Genomic DNA, 25,217 nt, shown 5'->3' with positions numbered 1-25,217 from the left:
TGATAATAGACAATGAACACTAAGATGAATACTGAGCAAGGCCTTTTTTTGACATTAATGCTTTCTTTAAAAAGGTCATGGAATCATAAATATGAGATGACATCTAAATCAAAACAAAGCTACAGCTATTGTTCTTGGTTTAAGTTATTCCACAAGTAACCTTACTAATCGCCTAAACCAACATACTGTTCTAGATGTGAAAAACTGGAGTAATTTAAGACTCAGCTCTAAGCTCGGATGAACAGATCAGCACTGTTAAAATAGTTGCTACAAACTATGAATTGCAAACTTAACTGCTTTTTCATGTCGAAAGATCTAAAAATAGTCATTGATGCCTTTCATTACATCAGAATTATTGCTGCTTTTCTTTAGTAATAAAACATGCAGGGCAGCGTGTCTCAAGGACCAGGGTTAGAAAACACTGGCTGAGAGAATACAGGCCCTTAAGATTTCTATCAGATTTCCAGCATTACCAGAGCTAGTTTATTTCAATTAACATCACTTAAACTCATTCAATTTGAGTCAGTTTACAAGACAAAAAGACTTTTAATCCAATCCATTCAAAATGTGTTCATAATGTCAATTGGTGGAAAAAAATGTTTTCAATCTCAAAGTCCAGTTGGTCATTTCAAGTCACTGACTTTGGAGGAATCCATCCTCCTTATTGAGGAGATTGGATTGCATTGAGTTATCCATCCTCCTCAATAAGGAATAACTCAACTGCATTCAGTTATTAAACTGCTGAGTCCAGGATTTATATGCTTAAATTGATAAAACAGTGACTTTACAGTACTTCCTAGAGCTCTTTTAATTGGTTCTTACATCTCTCTGTTTCTTCAGACTTCATTTAAAACACGAATGAAGGGTGCCCAAGACCAGTCCTCAAGAGCTATGGTCTGACAACTTTTACATTAAACCCTATTCCAATCAGAAACAAATAGTTTAAGTTCCTCTTCAGGCTCCAGAGTCCTGGTAACGAGCAGTTCATGTGATTCAGATTCAGAAGTAACTTTATATGTTCATGCTGCTTTTTACCTATTGCTGTATTTATTTTGTATTCTTTTGCATATGACGTATGTTCCTTTTAGTGGTAATTTACCTAACCCATTTATTGCTTTCTCTACTTTTGTATCACAAAAAAACGACACTGACTTTAGTAGAAACAAAATATTATTTTCTTATTCTTGATGAATTAATAGCTTCATAAACATTTCTGCACACAGTGTTAGGTGCAGTTCAAACAGTTTAAACTTAGTGAGAAATTTGACTTGTGACAAGTCCCGAAGCCCAACTGTGCCAACAACAAGGTAATGCAATCACAGCTATGGAAATCACCTGCTATCAATCAAAACAGCCAACCTGAGGTTTCACGCAGCATGAATTATTTCCAGACAGGTAGTTAAGGCATGCAAATGACTGCTGAGGCAAATTAATTTGTTTTTATAAATCTCAAGAGAATCATGCCACATACAACAAATGATGAATGCTGATTTGAAAAGAGCAATGAATAATAAACGGCACCAATTTTAAGGACACCATAATATGATTATCAAAATATCAATCACATGTTATATTATGAGAACTAGACAATGAAGCTTGTAGTGACAAATGTCCCTGTGGATCTTTTACGGCAGCAGAAACAGACTTCTTAAATTTGCATTTATCATTATCAAGCACGGAAAATGTGATGAGGAAATATCATTAGGAGTCATAAAGTTAAATCTTTTATTCTGGAACAGTTAGAAATCTACCCAGATCAGTCAATCAATACTGAAAATGGGGTCTCAGCCATTTGAAGCAGTTGTGTTGCCACAGTCAATCAAGAGTCCCCTTTTTCTGCATTCTCACACATGCTGTCAGAACGTACAGATGGGTTTTGATTTTCGTCTTTAGGAGTGAAAGGAAGAGAGCCGAGGAGATTTAGAAGGGATAAGAAAGCCACTTGAAAGCTCTGAGACTGACACAGAAATAGAATGTTCTGGATTACACCCATGGGGTCAAATTTACCATAACGAAGCTAAATCAAATGTTCAGCTGTCTTGATTAGAGAGAGAAACAGGTTGAGCGGTATATGGCTAGAAAAATGATGGATAGATGGCAGATGGCACACACAAAGCTGGGCCAGTTGTGAGGTTATTTCTTTCCAGAGGGCACATCAGCCATTACATACTCTATGGCCTGCCACAATGGATCAGTCAGTGATGATCAAAATAAAAAAAGAGCAAGATGATCACACCAAATTCCCGACCTCTTTTTTTTTTTTTTTTTTTGCTGTGTCTTATAAAAGACATTATTTGAAAATGAAACTGAACTGAAAATAACTTTAGAAAGAAAATAGTTAGGCCCAGGTTTGTGTTGTGACACATCTCAAGACATGCATACCTGTTGCATTCCTCCGTCACACCATGCTGCTTACTGCTTTCCGGACAAATGAAGGTAGATGAATGGAAAAACAAAAAAAAGACACAAAAGAGATGGTGTAATATGAGCATGGTTAACACACATATGGACACAGTCCAAATGAGGAGATGAAAACATGGGAGGTGTACTAAAGGGAAAATCGGGATGCTTGAGTATGGTATATGTAAATATGTTTGCATAGGTTAATGTGAAGGGTCAGACCAGCTGAATGTATTTCTAAATTAATTGTGTTTGCTTCTGTCCTCTAAGCATCAACAATATAAAAAGATGTAAACTACAACTGAAACAGTATTGACATCAGAGTAAATTGAATCATTTAAATACAAAGCACATCTTTTTTTCAGAAAAACCTTGTTTTATAATCCACGAAGAAATCAGAATAGCACCTGGATTTATAAAGGAAAGAAGATGATTACTGAAATCACATTTTAGCAATCAGAATTAGTGGTACAGCTAGCATTAATGTATTAAAATGCCATCTTTGTTTGCAATTAGAAGTAAATGTAAAAAGGCATAAATGAGCAGAAATTGCAATTCGCTGTTACAAATAATATGACAGTAACAAGGGAGAGAGGTTGTGAAGGAAGGAGGAGTTTGAAAAAAAATATCAAAGTGGTGTTGCATGAACAGTAACACATGCATGTCCACAGCAGTCAAACTCTGAGGCTCTAATTATGTTAAGCCGTTACTTAAACATATGAATATTTGGTCACAAATATGGTGCTTGACACTGAAAGCCGGAGTAACTGGCAAAAGCAGTTGGCATAGAGAAGATAATGAAGAAAACAAAGAAAGATTGAATAAATGCCAAACAGGTGTGGGATTAAAATGGGACAGAGGGCAAGGCAGTGTTTACAAGAGGAGAAGGAGTAAACGAGGTCTTTCTGTACAAATTTGTGTAGTTTTACACCAGTACAGGACATATACTAGTACAAGCTAGTCTACATGATCTCTGCAAGCTTCACAACAAATTTTTCATTCATTGGTGTGGCATACGTCTAATGTAATTCAAGGACTTTTGAAACTTTTCTGTATTTTTAATGCACTTCATCGTTTTACTCGCTACTATTGTCAGAGGTTTAAATCCACCACCTTGTCCTTCCACATTTGAAACTGAGTCCCTTTGTTCTGATCTGTCTAACCTCTATATTTTCTTTATAGGGGTCTGTTTTTACCTTTTGGTCACATGATATAATATACTGCCTTAACCAGTTTGAAAAACAGTTGACAGAAAGCTAAGAGACTTAGAGACTATGTGATCAACAGTTGTTGCAACAGTGCACATTTTAATTTCCACAATTTTGTTATTTTTTAAACCTTATTTATCTTCATCACTCTTTTGCCTCACTTCTTTCCACCTTAAACACATTCCATTCTTTCTTACAGTTTTCTTAAATCTACATCCTTCCATCAGGATGATGTATCCTTCCAGCCTACCCTCCGATCCTTCTGCTCCGCCTCCCGTCTACTCTGGTGTACCCTCTGTCATTGTTCAGATAATTATTTATTAACGTGTTTATGTCATAGACGTCCCATTCTGTCTGTCGCTGCCATCTGTGCCCAGTTAGGTGCCTGGCTCCCTGTGTCGCGGTGCCCTGCCTGTGGGGGGAAAATAGCCATTCATGGGGGCACAGATCGGAGATTCTGACACACGCAGGGATGCAGAAAGGCACACACATGAACATTTTGCTGACAGCCCCAATGGTCCACCTGCACTGCCCCTCAGGACAGGTGGGGTTAGAAAGGATGAGAAGCACACAGCAGTGGCCACCACAGTCCCTTCTGTCCTGTCCTGTCCTGTTTGCTTTGTTCTCTTCTGTCAGCACTATGTAAGACAGAAAATGGTCGCACCTTAACAAAGTTATTTAAAGGACAGAGAAAGACAGATTAGAGAACTAATTGCAGATGCCTGGAGGATGTTTTTGATCAATCTAAGAGCCTATTTAAAGGGCAAACATCCTATTTTAGAGCCATAAAACCTATAAATATTTGAAGCATGAACCATAACACAATCATCAGCCTTTCTTTCGTTTTTCAAACTGGAAGTAATTCTAAAAGCTCCGTTGAGAACAATGAAAATCCTTTTTAGCCACTCTTGCAAACGGGAACTGAATAACATATATGATTTATTACATGTCATCTGGATCCTCATTGATCCTCATGTTGATGGATTATTGTTTTACATTGAACACTTTGTGTTTTCATTATAAAAGACAAAATATTTTTTTAAAGTGAATATGCATAATAGATGTTGCCACTTGTTAAAGCAAAGTATCCAAGGATGGGGTTTGTATCCATACTTCCGTAAAGTAAGTAAACAGTATCCTCTGTTACAAATACCCCCTGGCACAAGACTAAGACACATGCACTGTGTAGTGTTAACCTCAATGTAAAGAACATATATACCCCAAAGTTCATCCTCTGGCCATAACAGATGTTTAAAGGGGCAGATCAACAGCTGGATCAACCAGAGAACTTATCAGTGGTAATGAAAACTTTCCCCAGTAAGCAAATGTGCTGTTTAACATGTTTTAACCGAGTACAAACGTTGCTATATTTTACAGTAACTGACTTGCTATAATTGAACGTTAATAAAAATATGCAACTCAAACATGTTTAGTTCATTGTGTTAACACACAACATCCTCAACACCAAATGTAAAATTAGCACAGCAATGTAAAAGCCAAAAATATAAGATCCCAAGTCAACATTTTACATATGATTTGTTTCCATCACCTCCGCTACAGAATCAAATTCAAAAAGTGTCATTAGCTGTCAATGCTACTACCTCATGGATAAACATTTGACTAGACCAGAACCTTCATTTGTCCTTACAAGACAGATAATTAATCAACAATTCATCACACAAGAATATAGGAGGTTTGGATTTCAGCTGCATGCTCTGCTACTTAATCAGGTGTGTGTGTTTTTTCCCTTTCTATCATGAGCTGCAAGCCCAAACACATCTGAAATGGAAGTAATGTGAAAATGATTAAACACACTCCTGTCAACTTTATTAAAAATATCTGTTCAATTGCTCGTTAACACAAACAGTGAACCAACCAATCACTTGGTGGCAAACCAATGTATTTAGACATTTGAACACAATCTTGCAGAAGTTCACGCATACTATCAGAATAGCAAAGGCAGAGTATTTAAGTAACTCTGCCTTCAACAACAATGGTATTGTTGTTGGTACTATGAGGGCTGTTCGGAAATGTTTGATCTATTGGAAATTTAATGCACCACCACAGAGGATGGTTCAAGCAAGAGAAAAGTATATATGAATGAAAATGCTTATCTGATGTCGGAGGAGAATGGGCAGACTCCTTTGAAATCACAGTAAGGTAACAGCAGCAGTAGCAATAAATACTATTGCTTGTTGCATCAAAAGCACTTGGAGCCAAAAATCACATCTCGTGCTACTTCTGTTAGCCCAGAACAAGAAACTGAGGCTAAAATTCTTATAGGCCCAAGAAAATTGGACAATAACAATTTAAAGACAATTTGCCTAATCTGATGAGTCTCATCTTCAGCTGACATTCAGACTACAAACTCAGAATTAAATCATGGTTCCATCCTGTCTTGAATAAAAGTTTCAGGGTGTTAGTGGTGTTATAATGGTTTGTATGCAGGGTATTTTCTGGGTGCACTCTTGGTTTGTTAATACCAACTGAGCGTTATTCATTAAATATCACCTTACCCGAGTATTGTTGTTAACCATGTCCATCCCCTTATGACCACATTGTACCCACCTTATGTAACCCAGGGCAAAAACTGCCCTTAATCCCGCCTTTGCTGCTCCATTGGTTAGAGTGACAGTCAGTCACACAGTGCATTCAGCCAATCACTGCATCTGGAGTGGTTAATCAGGCCTGCTCCAGCTTTTGCAGTCAGGTGTGAGGGGGAGAGCTGGAGACAAAGGAGCTACAGGTCTGTGCTTCCAAACAATTAGTTAATCTCTTTGTTTATTATGCACTTTTAAAACTCACAATATAAAATCATGTAGCTCTGAATACCCAGTGAGCTTGGAGCCATGAAGTTGTCATGCACTGAACTATATATGGAATTGGTGAGTAGTGAACACAATGTTGTTTTGTTTAGCATGTTGATAGTCAATGCTAATTGTTTGATTATCAATTATCACATGATCTAACTTCTTGAATTCAATATATGTGTTTAAGATTATGAGATAAATGCTGATATCTCTATTTTGTCTGAAAGATTAGATTGTGGATACAATTGCATTTATTTCTGTATATAATAACTGAAACAAGTCTAGTTAACTAGCAGGCTGGTAATTTACTGGTCCTGTTTATTTCAATACAGGCCAGGTGACCCTTTTTAGGGTTAAAGGATGGCAAGCTTCTGACAACCGGCTGGGGGCAGGAGAACCTGAAATTCACTCCATACTGGTCTGGTAGGAGGCTGATGGTCTGTAGCATTTCCCCCTCCATCTCACCATACAGACACACAATCCATTATTCATCTCTTCTCCACTGGAAACAAATTGTGCTTGGACATTTTCACCTCAAATAACTGGACAATCAAACCATGGACTATTTAAATGTATGTCAGTCAGGCATTGCGCTGACCGGTGGGGACATTTAGGACTTTTGTGCACATTTATATGGAAGATCTACTGCAAGGCTGTGTGTGCGTGTATGTATATATATATATATTAATGTTTTGGGGGGTTCTATGTATGTTTTGTGTCTCGTGGTGTTCATTTTAATTTTCCCTTCAATAAAATACACGGTATTGAAAGCAGTTATTTTTTTGTATTGTTTTTATTGATTACTGACAACAGCTCCAGTAGATGAATTTAGTCTTCTGATATTATATGCCATCTAGTCCCTTAGTACATTAAGTAGTGCTACACTTAGGATGGTGACTCTCGCATAATAATGTACCATGGTACAAAGCTCAAATCATCTCTAACTGGTTTGGTTTGACACCAGTTTCACTTCAGTATACTCCAGTGGGTTCCACAGTCACCATATCTCAATGCAACAGAATATCTTAAGGATGTGGTATCCTTATGCATGTGCAACCTAAAAGTATGCAGTGTACAGTACTGGCATATCAATGTTTACCAAAATTCATGACAAACCAACCCCAGCTGAATCTATGCTATGAAAACTTATCTCAATTCTGAAGGCAAAATGGATGAGAATCTTATAAAGTAGCCAGCGAGTAGATGCCCTTTAAGTAATGTATCATACTTGTACTGTAGAATAAGAGATCCACAGCTTTTACAGAAGCTTCTATAAAATCCTAATTTGAGCTTGAAGCAGTCTAGTAAACAATCATATGTAAAAAGATATTTTATTGAACATAACATATGGTACAGCGATGTACAACAGTCTAATGCATCCTGAGCTCAATACTGAAAGATTTAGGGATTTGCCTGAGGGCCACATAACAGCATGTTGTGATATGACGGAGAAAGGAGAGGAAAAGGAAAAAGCAAGAAATAAATGAGGTGAGAAGGGAAGGAAGGAGACATAAAGATAGAAGGACTCGGAGAAAAGCCACTGGGAGTGTGAGGGGATTGTGATGATGCATTCTGGAACTCAATAAGTAAACAGAACAAATATTCTCCATCTCTTCACCTCCTTGTTGTATTGTCTCACCAGCCATTCCAAGTCCCATGTTATCCATTCCCTCAACATGATCTCTGCTGACTTGTTCTCTCATTGGCAAACCATATTTCATCTCCTCACTTCCCCACAGCAGTTTTCATTCAATTTTTTTTCTGTCCAATTTTCTTTACATTCCCCCTTTCATGTTGCTAGTCTTGTTCACATTGTAGTTGTCTCTTTGTGTACTTATGGGTTGATGTAACATTCTGTACAAGTAGAAGATGGGGAGGTAGGGTGCCAGAGGAGGTGCTCACTGTGGCCTCTATCAAGGAGTCGAGAGGAGTGTGGGTACTTCCTTAGGGAGTGTTCCTCATTAGTGTGAATGGTACACAAGAGAGGATGTACAAACTGTGTGTATATGTGTCTGTTTGAGTACCTCTGTCTATAATTAGGAGTCACAGTGAGTGGTGTGCTGGATCACAGTTAGATAAGTGCTCTGGCAGCTAGCCAGGGTTGGAGAACACACAAACATATAAACACCCCCACAGAGGCAGCTCTCATGTCTGTGTTCTGGTATGACATAGAATCGAGGTTGTTAAAGATGATGCGGCTTCTCTCCCCTCTGAAGTCCCACCTGCAGATTGGAGGGACCAACTGAATGTATCCAGTGTTGCCTTGAAAACATAGAGCTCTAGCTGGAAACCACATTCACGGATGCACACACCTACACACCTGTACTTTCTCATCTGCCTGACTACTGGGCAGACAACAACAGGATCACGATAGGTATCTAAAATAGTGATATAAACATGTGATTCAGCCACATATGCATGGATGCTCACAAATGGAGGCATGTCTGGGAATAATTCCTGCCCTTTTTCAACTCAGAGTTATGAAACAAACATAGCACACGCACACACCACATTTCTTAAAAATGCAACCCCAACCTGAGAGAAGAAATCTTTCATCTCAGCTTGACTAGCACTGGACAGGCTTGAAAACCTCCACATATGCATAAAAGCACAGAGAAACACAACCACATGGAGAGAGACTGTTTCTCTATCAGTTCTTCCACCTGCTTTCCCTCCCCACTAAGTAAGTATCAGTGGACCACCTGTACCCCACACATGTATATTAACCTAACTACTTGCTCTGCTAGCTGCAGATGTATGCTTCGCAAGGCACTTAATCACAGAGAGTCAGGGCATTTACAATTCAAATGAATTCTTATTGGCCTTGGCATGCCTGGAGAGTCCAGGGCCAGCCCTATATGGTGCACAGCAATGCACTTCATCCTCATGTCCCTGCATGAAACTTCTGAACACTGACATGGGATCTAATATTTAAAAGTCATGGGCTTTAGATTTTACCACTAAATGTGTTGAGGCTATTGGTTTAGATTATGAAAAGTATAATTTTGTGAAACTCAAAGGGTCATTGGTGTTGTGAATGAGTGGAACCCTTTAGAGATGTGTTTCAGAAAACTTTGCCCCTAAGCATAGGCCTCTATAATACAAGTTGTTTCATTATTCAAAAAGGAAAAAAGCACTTCTTTTTTTTTTCTCTCCGAAGAGTTTTTGCGGCGCTAGTGGCTCGTATTTTTTGTACAGTAGGCAGACAGGAAGGAGGGCGAGGAGAGGGGGGAAGACATGAGGCAAAGGTCGTCGGGACCGGGAGTCGAACCCGCGATGTCCGCATCGAGGACTAAGGCCTCCAAACGTGGGGCGTGCTAACCCCCTCCGCCACCACAGCACGCCCCGGAAAAAAGCACATTTTTGATGGAATATCATCACTTCCCACCTTAGAAAACATCATTGAGGTGAAAGATGGATAAAGATAACTCACCCTAACCAAAGTTTTGCAATGTAGACAATGATGTTTTTGCCCATTCCTGTTTGCAAAATAGCTAAAGCTCAATCAATTTGATTCAAATCCAGACTACTTTATTCTTCCCAATTCATCTGTAGCCTACCATCCACTAACCAAGATCCATGAGTAAGATTGAGTAAGTCTGGATGGAGTAAGTCTATAAACAGCATTTTTCAAATCTTGCCACAGATTTTCAGTTGGACAGCTCTGGCTGTAGGCTTATGGTCAGCGGTCGCAATGTGACAACGCAAAATGTGGACCAACTTCAAACATCCATTTATCTAACTTGAAAATTTCTGTTTAAAGACACTTTTTCTTTTAGCTAAAAAATGTGGATGCTGCAAATGAATTACATTTTGAACAATAAGATATGGCACCATCATCTTTATGCAAGTGAGTGATTGTAAAATTAAGGACATAACTTTTGGCACATAATATATTCAGAAATGGAGGTTTTCTGTTGGTGCCATCATCTAGTTCAAATTAAACGTAATATTAATCAAGAAGTATCCCTCGCCTCAACACTTAGCCAGAGAGACTAACACTTGTTTTCATCTTCTCAAATGAAAAAGTTGAGCTTATTAATGTTGCTTTCCATGCAACTGGTCCAGAAGCAACTAATAATTTAACAGCTTTACTGTCAGGCCTCACAGAGTTTAATGAGGAAGAAAAATCGGGGGCATACATGCATACACTCACAAAGATGATGACATTTTTCTTGCTTGAATGTTTAAATAAAAAAGTAACTTAACTGCACCCACACACAGACAAACAAGAATGCATTCATCATAGGCATCAAAGTGCATAGGTGCCCTTGCGTAAATGGAGCAAACAAATGACACGCTAATGGCTTTTACTGCCTTTTATGCTTTAACCTTCAACATGGGGGTTCAGGATCTCAAAGCCCCATGTACACATCCACGCATACGTACACACACACAATACGAAAACAGCCACTTTTATATTTTATCTTTAAAATGGATGTGACCTTTAAGTGGAGACTTGTGATCTGTGTGCATGTTTTGTGGTAAGACCTGCGCCTACAACTTCCAGTGAAATTATATTCTGGGAATGTGGCTGAGTGGAGGGAGGAGGGAGCGTCAAGCTGGTCTGGATAAAGTCACAAGTAATAGAGGTCAACCAAAGGCCAGAGCATTTAGGGATTATAGCTCAAAGTGCGAAGAGGAACAGGGTAAAGTTTACACACGAACAGGAGGGGATATTGCATTCATACACTGGTGCTCTAAAGCCTACAGCATGCTTGATTACAACTCAGTACGGTGCAGGAAGGTAGGTGAGGAACAGATATTAATAAAAGCACTCTCTGTTCAGCTTGTCTCCCTTGGTGCATTTTTTAGTTTAGGAAATTTCTAACCTCCCTTTTTGACAACATATTTTCAATATAATATTTTCTGTGAATTAAAATGACATTTATGCGTGTTACTTTCACATGTTCACAATCAACTACACTTACTGGCCACTTTATTATGGTACACCTTTTCATTTACTACTTTGCACAGCGAGTAAATCAGCCATTAACAAGACAAGAGCTCTATGAATTTGGGAATCTTGCTGAAGTTGAACATGAAGTTTCATTGGTACTAAACAGGTTAGTTTGAGCATTTCACAATTGTTGATAAGCTAGAATTTTAAAATGAAAACCTCACAGGTTTATGGAGAATGATCCAAAGAAGGAAAGTGAGCAATAGGGGTTTGGATGAAAACGGGTTATCAATAGTGAGACTAGTTGAAGATAATACAAGGTACAAGTACCTCAAATACCCACTTGTTGAAACCAATGTAATTGTAACACTTGTTACGTTACTTTGAAGAATGTAGGCTAAAGGAACATGAAACAATACCTCTCAGCTAACGACTGAACCTGAGGGTACAGTTTGTACCGATTCAGTAAAATTTGACAGAAGCAGTTGAGAAAAAAGTTGCCTCGTTTAATGTGTGTCATTTTTAGTTGCAATTTTTAATTGTGAGGGGCGGAATTTGTTGTAAACAGCAGGGATCCATCCTGACTTCTGCGAGTAGTTCAAGCTGGTGGTGGTGTAAAAGTGTGTGAGATTGTCTTTTTAGGGAACACTTTGTGCTCGTTACTGCTGTGCCAGTCTGAGTTTTATTGCCAATTATGGCTTTACCCTTACAGCCATCGACTACCCATCTTTTAAGCACTGTACACCAATCACCAGCTCCCAATCAAATGGAGATTTACATCATGGATGTGCAGCCAACAAAACTGTAGCACCTGTACAATGCCTTCATGTCAATATGGACCTAGATTTCAGAGATCTGACTCCTTGTTGAAACTATGTCTTCCTGGGGCGTGCCGTGGTGGCGTAGGGGTTAGCGCGACCCACATTTGGAGGCCTCAAGTCCTCGACGCGGCTGTCGCGGGTTCGACTCCCGGACCCGGCGACATTTACCGCATGTCTTCCCCCCTCTCCCTCCCCCTTTCCTGTCAGCCTACTTCATGAAAAGGGACACTAGAGCCCACAAAAAGACCCCCTGGAGGGGTTACAAAAAAAAAAAAAAAAAAAAAAAAAAAAAAAAAAGAAACTATGTCTTCCAGAACAAAGCCTGTTCTGAAGAAAAAAACTCAGTTTTTACCAAGGTGTATCTAACAAAGTGGCCATTTTGTTTGCATTTCCAGATAGTTTGTTATCCAGCTGTTAATATAACCGATTAATATTTTAATGCATTTTACAGCACAAAAACAACCCTAAAAATACAACATGCAAGTCATTAACCAAATGTGTGTTTTACTTTTAACAATGAGCTAAAATCTTGATTTGGGTTTTGAGCACTTCAGCATCATGTAAGATTAGATGCGAGATTAGACCCAATGTTTGGTGCTAAAAACCATGTATTTAGTGGTAATCAGTGGCTTATAAGAACAAAATGTTGTGAAATAGTGATTTGCTCTGAGCCACTGTCTCACTTAAGATTTTCTTTTCTTCTTGTATACTGTACCTTCTGATATAATCCACAGAAAATATTACATTGGCTTTTGGACTGAATTGCAACAGACAGAGCTGTTCTATAACATTATAAGAAAATAGGTGAACTTATAGAGCCATTAGTGGATCCACCTCCCTTTGGGTAGGATTAACTCAGTACGGCACATGAGGCAGCATTCTTGTAGACATTACAGGACAAGGCAGTGCAGGTGGCAAAACACTAAAGGTCTCCATACTATGACTTGATTTATGCAAAAGATTGGCTTATTTTGTAACCCACCAAGGTTTTACCTCACATAACCAACCTTCATCTAAATCTTAGCATCAGTAATTTTCTGAATTTTTCATTAGTAATTATTTGTGAGAGTAATCCACTTTAATGAACAATTAAATACTAAACTCAAGTGCGTAAATCCAAATTATGACTGTGCCTAAAGGTTTTTACAAACTTCCATCTATTGTAATTATGGAAAACAAATGACATAAGCAGAGTAATAGCTGATTTGTGAAGTAAAACAAGTGCAGATCCAAGTCTAATCAACCTTGATTAGACCTGCAGGTTATAATCAAGCCTTAGTACCAAGACCCCCTGTATTCCAATCTGTTACATCAAGGGAGACCACTACAAGACAGTCACGTCCAGTCAGGTGATATCAGAGCAGAGACACTCACTCAGCTGTCTCCTTGATGATAAAGTGGCGCTCCCATGCGCCTTGATGCCCTGAAAACAAAAGACATGATGACACATAGAGTAACCAGTAGAAAAAATGCATTTAGAGTGAAAACTGAGGCAATGGGGAAAAAGGAAAAAATGTAGATTTCTAAAGCATAACGATTTACCCTCAAACAGCACCTCTGACTTTTTCTAGTATAATATAAACTAGAATCAAGGAAATGAATAATCAGCGAAAAACCTCCATATTTAGGAAAGTACCAAAATGACAGAAAACACTGTTTTCTGTCAAAGGCAACTGACTAAGCCCTGATTCACTCAACCATTCAATCACTAGCAGCTATACTAAACATGGAGTTTCTCTTTATACAAAAATGGCACTGAACATATTTCTTTTTATTAATTTCTACCAGCTTATGAGCTGTGTAAGGCTTTTTCTTCTGCCACTGACACATGATTTGATAAGGAGACAGAAAAAAATCCAGCTAGTGGCTGACACCTTAGCTAAAGGTTTATAAATACTACTGGTGTGTTCTTCATATTCCCACACAAGGTTGTTCTTCATGTACCCACACACAGAGGTGCTCGCCAAAAACAAGGACTCTTATACAATTTCATTGACAATAATATTCATGGCAATGGGACAAGGACGCAATCTTTGACCACCTAATAAAATGTGTGGGTCCAATGCCTGTTAAAACATATTTGTATGATGTTTTCTTCTGCGCCCACCTACTTTTCTGCTCAGAACTTTGAATACACAACAGTTCATTTTAAATAGCGGAACTGAGAGCACAAATTTCATTATGGATTTCTTTTCCCAATATCATAGATAATAATGATATAAATACAAGCTTAAATAGCTATAGAGATATAATAATTTTTAAAAGTGCATTGGGAAAAGATACTTGTTTTACTAGTCATCAATATGATCCAGGTATCGTTCTGACCATCTTATATGACCACTTTTCTTATCAAAACTGGCAGGGGTCATATAAATGAGTTGGTTTCCTAGCTTGGACCAAGCTTATAAGAATAGTCAAAACAATTTTAACAGTGTTGACATCAAGATCACCTCCAGAAACAACATTTCATCCCAAACCAGTTTTGATGTGCATTTGTGACACTGCTGTTGGGACACTCACTTACTGAATGGTCATGTTTCAACCATCTATCTGTTGAGTTGCAAAGTTAAGAAATTTGGAGGTTTTTCTCTGTATCTATTATTCTATCCACTTTGTCCAATGCACCTGCATCATAGGTAGCAAATGCTTGACTGGTTTAGCATTTTTAGGTTTGAAAGTCTTACCTTGATTCCTCCAAATAGTAATTTTGTCATTGGCTTGATCTTTGTCATTTGACAAGTCCATTTAATTTTGAACAAAACCATTTGGTTTTCTAGTATCTTTAAAGCTTGAGTCTTGTTTGTCTCAGGGTGAGTTCTGAATGTAATAACCTATTTCCCCTTCTCTGGTTGAAACCTGGACTCAGTTGCGTGTTTCTAGAAAGGAGTGCCTGCACACATTAAAAACAGTTTTTTTGGAAAGTGCATGGATAACGCTTAAATGCCAAGTCTTTGGTTGGAAGCTTTTCGAATTAGTTTCAACAAACTAGCATTTATGTCAAGAAGAGGACATTGATGGATGCAAAAACATGTGCTTTCTTTGTGACTTTCCACCAATTTGTGATATTTACATACAAAATTAAAGCCTGTGTGTATTAATTTGACATTTGTGGATTAGAGAAAACTCTAAATAAATTTGATATACCAACTGAACTTCACTGAAATAGAAGGTTGCATTTATCATAAAAAAAACCTTAGAAGTCTCAAATTATTGACAATGATCCCAATGATGACAGTATGTAAACCTCTGACTGAAACTGTATGGTCTTAAAATGATTATTGTCCTTGATGACTATGTTTGTCTTTTCAGATTAGTTTAAATGTATAACACTAATGTGAAAACATGATTCACAAAATGAGAGAAATAAGATCTTCCTGTTTTGGGGGACCAGGAAAGGATAATATTATGTAAATTTGCATTTACATAAACATTAGTTATTATGCTACAGCAAAAGAAATATATTTATAGAAGTTGAGTAGGTTTTCAGTATTTTGCTGATTGCATATTAATAGAGCATAATAATAGGTCCTTGAGCTATAATCTGAGAATCTGCTAAGGAGATGCAGGTGGGCCACATTAATGTGAGGATGCTTTGTAGTGCTAAAACCAATGTTATGTAATCCTGTGTGAACAATACGTTTGACTGCAAATCAGGCCTTAATTGCTCTAGTAACGTGTTAGTCTTGTTATAACAGATGTTAAATACTAGGTTTGTTCATTTTAGTTCCCTGCATTATTGCAATAAGACAGTATTTTCAGCTATTATTTTTATAGCTAGACACTAACCATTACTGTCCCTTTTCCCTTCAGATGGTGTTTATTTTTTATTCACCTGCCTTAGTTTGTAATATTTAAAAACAAATACCAAGATAAGCCCACATGGTTAACAAAAGTCAGTGAGAAATAGTAAGACAAGATGAGCAACGACCAGAATGGCAAAGGTGGGGTGAAAGATGAACAGTAATAAAACAGCTGAGAGGAAGGTACCATGAGCACAGAGGCACACAGGTGAAGGGCTGACTTTGACAATCACAATGTAGAGTGGAGTGATATGAAGAAATAGTTATAAAAAGTGCAAAGACATGATGGAAAAAAGGTAAGAGTGAGCAAGATAGGAGGAAAACATGTTAGGGAAGAAGAAGAAGAAGATGGAGTCTTAAAGCAATAAAAACTGGCAGTGCTAAGAAAAGATGAAAATGAGATAGGAAAAAAAGGTGGTATGGGACACATCAAGAAAGAAGGAAAGGGAATATGTAGAAAGTAAAACAGATCATTGCCAGGGAACAAATATTGTACCAAGAAAACCAAGAAGCAGAAGAAGTTAATACCAATAAAGACAAAAATAAATGTATTCAATGAAGGGTAAAAGTGAAAAGACAAAAAGTTGTAAGAGAAGAAAAACGTAAAATGTTCCATCTAGGGCAGGAAACTGCCTCTCTCCAGTTCCTGCTTCTCTCAGCCTTCCTTTTAATTCTATCCAGGCAGCACTATTACTCAGTAAGGACCAGGCTGTACAAAATGATCTAGTTTACAGGAATAGGAATGGAAGACCTACATAGTCATACTCATCACCGGACCCGTCCATCCCTCTCCTGAAAGTGGAACAGATGTGGAAAGCACTGGTGACGCAGAATCATATCTCATTGTACATATTGATTCCGGGTTGTGAGCCCCAGGGAGACGCATGAAGCGTTCATTAAGAGCGGGTGGGGGTAGCTGAACATGATCTGTGTCAACACTTTACACAGGAGTAATGAGTAGACATAAGTAAATGCGTGCAAGACCAAAGGCTTCTTTTCCCCCCAGACGTAATGGATCGATAATAATGGACAAAACATCCCCGGAACAAAGGCAAAGAAAAATAACCTATGGATGTACTTTTTTCCTGAGGGCACAGTTACTGTAATTTTTACAAAGATGAAAGGAGACATGTGGTTGTGCTATATATAACCCCAGCTGACTGCAGCCATATATGTGTTTAAAGGAGTTTATGGAGATTAAAGGGGTTAATATTAACATTAAAAGATTTTTCTAAATAATTATTACCTGTGTTATCAAGAATATAATGACACCAGGCAACTAGGTGCAGCAAGGTTTCTACTGTGCAATGTTTAAAGTAGCACATTATTACAGCAGTGAGTTCCCTACTCCTTTAATTCCTTTTCAGTAGAAATAAAACAACTTCTATTTAAACCAACCGAAATAAGTGATCTGATGGCACCAGTGGAAAATATTAAAGAAGGTGAATAATAGCCAAGGTTTTATTTGCTGGTATCAAGAGGTAGTCATTCTTTAAACAGCATGCAAGAATAGATGCTGTAGTGACTGGAGCATAGAGTATCCTAGCAGTGCCCCTCCCCCACTTGTTGCTGTGCACTCCCTGTTGGCTGGCTGAAAGATAGCTATTAAACTTCCCCATGGTTTATAAGTAAAATATCTCAGGCCTTTAGACACACAATCTGTCATGAAAACTGGGTGAGTGCCATCTGTCTGTATGATGTTTCAAAACGGCAGTGAGGAAGCCAGGAGCATTTTGTCTGTAAAGCTTCTGACTGGAGGCTAGCAATCTCTGCAGATAGCCTGACTGATTAAATATCAGATAGGGCAGATAGAGGTTTTACTAGAGGTCATAAGACCAATAGTTCCACATGAGGTAAAATTCTGCCCAATTACCTGGTTCACTTAAAAGTAGTAACAGATTTCTTAGTAGATTAGTCAATATTTTTGTCTAAGTCTAAATACTGAAATCAAAGCAACAGTACCTGCATGTTATTGAGGCCACTTTCTACAATGCTGAATTCATTGTTTTTTCTCAAGCAAAAAGATATAAATAAATAGTTGATATGTTCCTTTTGGGGGAGTTAGATGGAACACATTTTTGTTACCATGAGACTCAAGGTTGTCATACAGAAAGAACTTCCTGCAGACCTATGCTTAGTCATTAGAGAAAAAAATGCTGCAATTTTTTTTCCTTTGGAAACTTCACAATTGTATGATCTGTTCAACTGGATGATCCTGAAAATATCTCCATTGAAGGTTGTTTATAGTCTGGCAGCTTTTGTGGAAGATGGTAACAGAGACAATCTCTTAGTAATGCAGCCAAAAAGCAAACTTACTCCAGTCAAGCTGCTCTCTGGAGCAGTTCACTCAAGAGATGAATATCATATGATAGAAAAAAGCAGAAATGCTTACTGGAAAAGAGTAAAGTTTAAGAAGTGTTTAATCGTCTGTGAATTTGGTTTTTTTCCCCAACTGAAGTCTGATGCAAAACTCCCCTGCCTTTCTCTATTTATTTGCCTTCACAGACATCTTCAAAGTTTTTTTTTTCCCCACACAAAAATAAGAAAGAGAGGAAACTTGGCCCTTGGTTAGAAATTTCAATCGCAACCTCACGCTTCAGGGTCATAGGAATACATTTCTAAACGTGAGCTGTGAATGCCAGAAACCATGGAAACTGATAAATCTGTTATTTTGAACAAGAAAAACAGGGTAAGCTTGCATAAATAACTCTGTTAATGCTTCATTTACAGTGTATTTTAAGTTATTTTTCTAATAAACATTCTACATGTAAAGATGATTACTCAGAATGGACAAGTTGCCACATATGATCTGGTAATTACTAATGATAAGTTATTACACAGATAAAACCAAGGGCCCGCCATTTTTATCTGTACACTAGATGATACATGACGTATAAAGGATGTTTTTTTGCATAAATATTCCCTTTATATCTGCATCAACTTCTAAAAACAGTGAGAAACAAAGAGGGATAAATCTGCATGATAAACCCAAATGTTCCTCTATTCAGTTCTCTATCACAGCCCACAAGAAGACAATAAGCGAGTATCCCTCCGCTCCCTTCATTCTTTTCATGGGGAGAAAAGGGATGACAAAAGAGGAGGATACAAAGCAAGGAAAAGAGACAGAAGTGGAAGGCCACAAAGAAAAGTTGCTCAAATCTACTGAGTATAGAAACCAACAGAGGAAGACAGTGAGAGAGAGAGAGTGGAAAAATGGAACAAGACTGAGCTCACCACCAAGCGCTTTTGATTCCCCCCTAAAACGATGCTTTTAAGAATGCCCATGAAATTAGCTTGCTGAAAGAACGCAATCTCAATCGATTCAATCCCCCCAAAAAGAAAAACTAAAAATTCAAACAACCACCATACCTCCAACTCGAATGAGGGTCTAAGGGACATAAAAAAAAGCTTCTTTCTTTTCTCTCTAAATCCTCTCCTTTTATACTTTTTCTCAGTTTTTCGTTCACCTCACCATTGTAAAGTCCAATCTCAGAAAGACAGACCTTAAAGGTTAAAAAAATAGTATCTGTTAAAACTCTCACTAGTCTATTTGATGTGGAGTTGGTCTTTCTTGATTAGTTTTTTTGTCTAGGTGCAACATTTTGACACATGGAAAGTTTAACCTCTTTCACAAAGCACCTCATGCCTGGACTCAGACAAATTCTGTCTTGTCACTTCTGAAGGGAAAAAGAAAGCTGGTTACATACAAACCATCCAACAATAAGAGGCATAAAGATGTGTTCATTTTTCTATAAAGTGACTGCTCTGTTAATAAATGCTTCACTTTGTGACCTTCACAAAGATTACAATGTATTGTGTAACTGAACAGACGTCCGTTGGTAAGAATTTTTTACGTTGCACAGCAGGTATTTTATCTATGCAATTTTAAAACCCCTTCTTCAGAATAAAAACTAAATCAAATATTATTACCCCTGAATGTCCTCATAGTTGAGCCGGCAATTTAACCATCTGTTTAACAGCTGGCAGACTGAAGTGACGTCAAACACCTGGGGACCTGAAGGTCCCATAGTTAGAATAAATTTTTATCTCCCTCATCTCTGCAAAGGTACCCTGCTACACTTTTAGACAAGTTCAAGTTATTTTTGTTTAGCATATTACACTTATGAACATTAGCCCTTTTACTCTTCACTTATTCATTCTAATCTACCCATTTTCTCGCCACATGGTTTAGACAATGGATGGAAAAGCACCTTCTGTAACACCACCGCCACCAAAGGCTCATACGGTGAGGGCAGTGGCCACTGCATAACGCTCTCCTCAAGATCTACAACTTCATTGGCAGCCAAAATCTTTGTTCACCATAAGTTGATTTTCACCAGAGAACAGCTCTGAGGCCAAATGGTCCCTTGTCCAACATTTATGCTCTCTGGCCTATGCAAGACGATGGCACCAGTGTCTGGGTGAGTTTCACCTCTCTTAAGTATGCCATAAGGTGAATGGCATATTTCATCTGGTTCCGCAGGACACTGTTCTCAATGAATCACTTATCAGTGGGTGATTTAGCCAAAGGACGTACATTTCTGTCTTCTGTCACTCTTCCAGTCTCTCTGTATCTTTCTTGCAACCTGCAGATGACACTCTAAGCTCACTGGCCACTTCCGTCTCAGAGCAACCCGTCTGAAGCCTTGCCATGGCAAGGTACTATTAGATGTTGTCTTGCTCTCATGATTCCAAAATGTGAGGATAATGAGAAGGGCTGTTTAAATACCAATTTTGATTGAAGCAGGAAATCTACAGGTTGATTCGTGGATCAATCACCACGATTTGCTTGCAGATTCGTGGATCAATTTGCTGTTAAGCTCCTTGTGAGAGAACAGGAAGTTGTGCAAAAAGTACTTAAAACTTGAACAATGGGACATGTGCATTCAAAATTTGAGAAAAGGTCATATTAAGTTCACCTGTATAAGTCATAGTGCATTTTAGGTTCATCCTGAAATTTTCACCTGAAAGCTGAATGTCCCTAGGTTTTCCTGAGTAGTGCATTAATGTTTAAAATGTTGGGACATACATTGTCATTAGAATTTAGAGCATGAACAACCACCCCATCCCTCTTTTTGTTTTGCTATACATATTTTTACATATTCTCTACTGCATTTCTTGCAATGGTTTTTAGTTTACTGTGTATATATAAAACAATAAAAAACTGAAATAATATCAGTAAAGAAATGCATATTAACTATGACCCCTATGAAGTATAGAAACTGTAAAAAAAATTCTATATATACATAAAAACAGATATTGTAATGTTTTGATGTAGATTTTATGGGGCCACTGTGTGTAGAGTGATTGTCTTGTAACCAGAAGGATCTAGGTTCGATTTCAGCTTCCTCCTGTCACATGTCGATGTGCCCCTTTACAAGGTACTTAACCCCAATTTGCCTACCGATGTAGTACATTTATACACCAATATGTATTGTTGTATAAATGTATGTGCGAATAGGTGAATGTGACTCTAGTAAAGCGCTTTGAGTGGTCAAAATGATTGGAAAAGTGCTATATACGTTCAGTCCATTTTACTATTTTTTATTTCTTTGGATAAACAGTTCATGCAAAATTAATTTCAAAGGATAATCAATTTTTTCAGAATTATAACATTCACTCCACATATTTGTACTACATTTTGCGACCTGCCTTTTAATGACTGAAACATCTGGCCTGTGTTCTGTTAACGTCCTGAAAATTGAAAATATAACCTGGGCACATTCAATAGCAAAAGTTACATTTCAGTGGAACAGAGTTGGTGCAAATGACCATCCTCAGGACACAATGTTCAAAGAAAACAAGGGAGAGAAGAAAACTTTTGCAGACTAGGTTGTTCACTTTTGGGAATTGTCAAACTGAAGCCAGAAGAAGAGAGAATAAGAACAATGTGAGAAAAAGTGAGAGGACGTTCTAGAAAAGAAGGAGAACAAATAGGAGGGAGAAAGAGTGAGGGAGCTGCTCGACCCTGAGAAGTGGTAGAAGCAGTAGAAATAGCTGCCCCACTTGTAGACACACTTTTCTGGTTGCTCACTGACTGTCCTTGATGCACTGGGGTAGCTAACCTATATAGCCCTGCTACATGCTGCAAAGTCTCCCATAAAGTCTTGAGCCTAGTCGAAAAAGCATTGGCCTTTATCTCCTTCATACACACATGTATGCACACATGGGGAGGGGTGGGAGGCTAAAATCAGGCCACACATGCTGGAAGCTACTGCTGAGTTAAGTCACCTGTGCTGTTAGCATAGCTTGCTAGCGGGCAGGCAGCTGCTCCTCTAATTAAGAGCTCATCTTCCAGAGGGGCCTACATATGGAGGTCTCTATAGCTCCATGATTGTCTTATGATAGGGAGCAAAGCCATTTAAAACCAAGGACATAGCATTGTAAAGGTAGTTTTACAAAACCAACAAGAAATAACTACTTTGTCCAATTTTCAAATTCAAAACTCATTGATGACCATCTTCAATAAATACAGACAAGACCAGATGTTTTAATACGTTATATAAATACATAAGAGAAAAACTATTTGCATTTTTTAAATCCTGAATAATGAGAGAAATAATGTCAAAATGGCTTTCAGAAATTATCATTCTCCATGAACAGATACTATGCTGGATTTAAATAATGTTCTCAGACAATGATGTCATGGCATGCAAGCTTCTCATAGGTCAATTCACAAAATTTAAGTTCAGTGGAGGCACATCTGTGGATTTAACATGAACATAAGAACTTACATTTTGTGAATAAAAAAAAATTAGGAAGAGAATTGCAGACATACACAAGTTTATTCATATTTGGATATAATTTTCAGATGTTTGAGAGTGCCCAGTTCTTTATTCAAATACTTTGGGAATTTCCAGCTTTGTCAAGAAGGAGAAGGTTTTAGGGCACCATAAACGAACATGTTTTGGTGGAAAATATGCAAATCAACCACAGAACAAACTAAATAACCTGACAAAGATGCTGGCTAAAGCTGGAAAGAGAGTGCCATTATCCAGAGCTTATACCAGCATGAGCTAAAAGGCTACTCAGAGTGAATGAAGCAAATACTCCAAAAACAACATGAGGTGCCAGATGATGGGCTGATGGAATTGAAATTCAAGTGTTTAACCATAATGTTGTTACATTTGGAGAAAAAAGGGGCAAGATGGCAAGAATGAAAACATTACTCCAACTTCGAAGAATGGTGGTGGCAGATTCATGTGGTGTGGGTGCTTTACTGTAGGAGGGACTGGTATGTGTCACAAGACAACTGGTATCATGGGCAAAGAACACTGCTGAAATGTTGAAGCAACATCTCAAGACATCTGCCAAGAAGTGTGAAGTCATGTAATCAAGTTCTGACAGGAGACAAATTCCAGAAAAAAATATAAAAAAGAAAACACGAAAGAAACCTTAAACATTTCATCCAACATAGCATATGCAAACTTCTGAAACATTTTTCAGGGTTTATGGAACAAAAACTGCATGTGACTTACTGACTGCATGAATGAAGTATACCTGGTATGCTAATATTACTGTTTTCTACCTGCAGAGCAGATGAAACACTTAGCCACACTTATTGCATTCAAATCATTACTCAGCAATTAATCAAACCACTTCACCACAGAGAGGGGATACAGCTGATTGTATCTTTTTAGCTTAATTTCTTTTAAATGCATTGAATTGGTGGAATAGAAATAGAGCATATTTTTCACTTTGTGACACTCCTGGTGAGGCAAATCAAGTTAATTGTCAGAAAATAGCTTTAATTACATTTATTTAAATTAATTAGAATGTAAAAAAGAAGGAAAGAAAATATAAGATTTAAGAGCATTAAACAACTTCACAAACTGTAACCTTTCAACAGCTAACTTTTTTCCCTGGGCTTTCAGTCCAAAGGAAAACTAAATATATGGACAGGCAATATGTGATGACGTAGGTAAACCTGATTTATCATGTGTTAATGGCTCATATATTGATGAGGCCAGAAAACAAAACAATGAACAAATTGTACTGTCTGTGTAATAAATGTAAATATTTTACATTTAAGTTCCTTTGACAAAACAGCCTTTTATCAACTTTGCTGTTCACACCAGGACTAATGGCTGCTTCAGAACAACAAATACAAACAGCAACAAACAGAATGATACACAAACAAATGTTCAGATGTTGGAGCTTTCACAAGACTCCCACACTTATGCTTTCTTCAGCCTTAAGTACCAACGAGCACACAATAGTCTGTGGTCCTATTCAGGCTACCTAAGAAATGCATTAGTCAGTCCTCGCACTTGGAGTACAATGCAGTCATGCAATTCGTACACTGTGGTGTATCCTAATGCAAAAAAAGAAGAAAAACTAAACTAAAATGCAGAAAGGAAGAGATGTACAAAAACAAACAACTGGTATAATGACTGATGACAAGTGTGGCAAAATTACAGGATTCAGAGCTGTAGCTGAATTCGGATGTAGCAATAAAGTGGCTTTCTCCCAAGCCACGGTAAGAAGTTGTCTTGTTTGCACCTGCTTTGGCGACTTATTGTGAATCACAGAGGGGGAGTGTCACTAGCAATCATGTGCTGCATGGCAATTATGGAGTCAAGATTCACTCTGTGCCTGGTTGTGCATAGCTCACCTGTAGACTTAGTCAACATTTTGTTGCTACTAGAACTGAGGGATTTTACTTTCCACCAACACAGAAATGCAAGGTTTTTCTAATCTTTTTTTATGTTAAGACTATCCATTTAATCTACCGTAGGTATTTTTTTTTCAAACTAATATCACATACATTTATTTGCTACACATTCAACATGCGGCAGAAAACATTTCCCTTTCCATCTCTGGATGTTGAGTATGTTTTATCTGTAGGCTATAATGTTATTTGTGCAGCTAACATCCCCACAAGCCAGCTCCTTTGTGAAATATTTCTATCAGATCTTGTCCTGTCACCACCAGCATGTAAAATAAACACATAAACAGAACATATTAAACTGATCTTTCAGACTTCAACATTCAAAACAGGCCTCATTATTATTGCATGGATTCCACGCCTGGATTTGAGCCTCAGCGTCAAAAGGAGATGCACTGACAAAACCTTAGATTTAAATGTTTTAGCTGATCCATTTGACTGTCATAGTATCATAAAATGTGTGTTTCTTTTTTTTTTTTACATACAGGGCCTTGGAACATTAAAAGCTGTGTTTTGTAACGTTTTTCTTTTAAAGATTCGAGTAAGAGTTTATGTACTCTTACTAATTAAAATCTGAAACGTCTGGTGTATGTCTCTTTTTAGCTCCTCT

The 25,217-nt window shown here is 37.8% G+C and overlaps 1 protein-coding gene across 2 annotated transcripts in view; it reads right to left on the bottom strand.

The window, feature by feature from the left end:
- The window catches only part of ccser1 (coiled-coil serine rich protein 1), a 137,409-nt gene that overhangs the window by 34,602 nt on the left and 77,590 nt on the right, over positions 1–25,217 (bottom strand). The window contains exon 11 of one of the 2 annotated variants that reach the window (XM_023343815.1): positions 13,514–13,562. The exons of the other annotated variant lie outside the window; for it this stretch is intronic. Within the exon in view, the coding sequence (XP_023199583.1) occupies positions 13,514–13,562 (49 nt within the window). The remainder of the gene's footprint in view (positions 1–13,513; positions 13,563–25,217) is intronic. 2 annotated transcript variants of the gene reach the window in all.

This window comes from Xiphophorus maculatus, chromosome 12, assembly GCF_002775205.1.
Source record: "Xiphophorus maculatus strain JP 163 A chromosome 12, X_maculatus-5.0-male, whole genome shotgun sequence".
NCBI classification, from domain to species: domain Eukaryota; kingdom Metazoa; phylum Chordata; class Actinopteri; order Cyprinodontiformes; family Poeciliidae; genus Xiphophorus; species Xiphophorus maculatus.
This window is presented reverse-complemented; position numbering and strand designations above follow the sequence as displayed.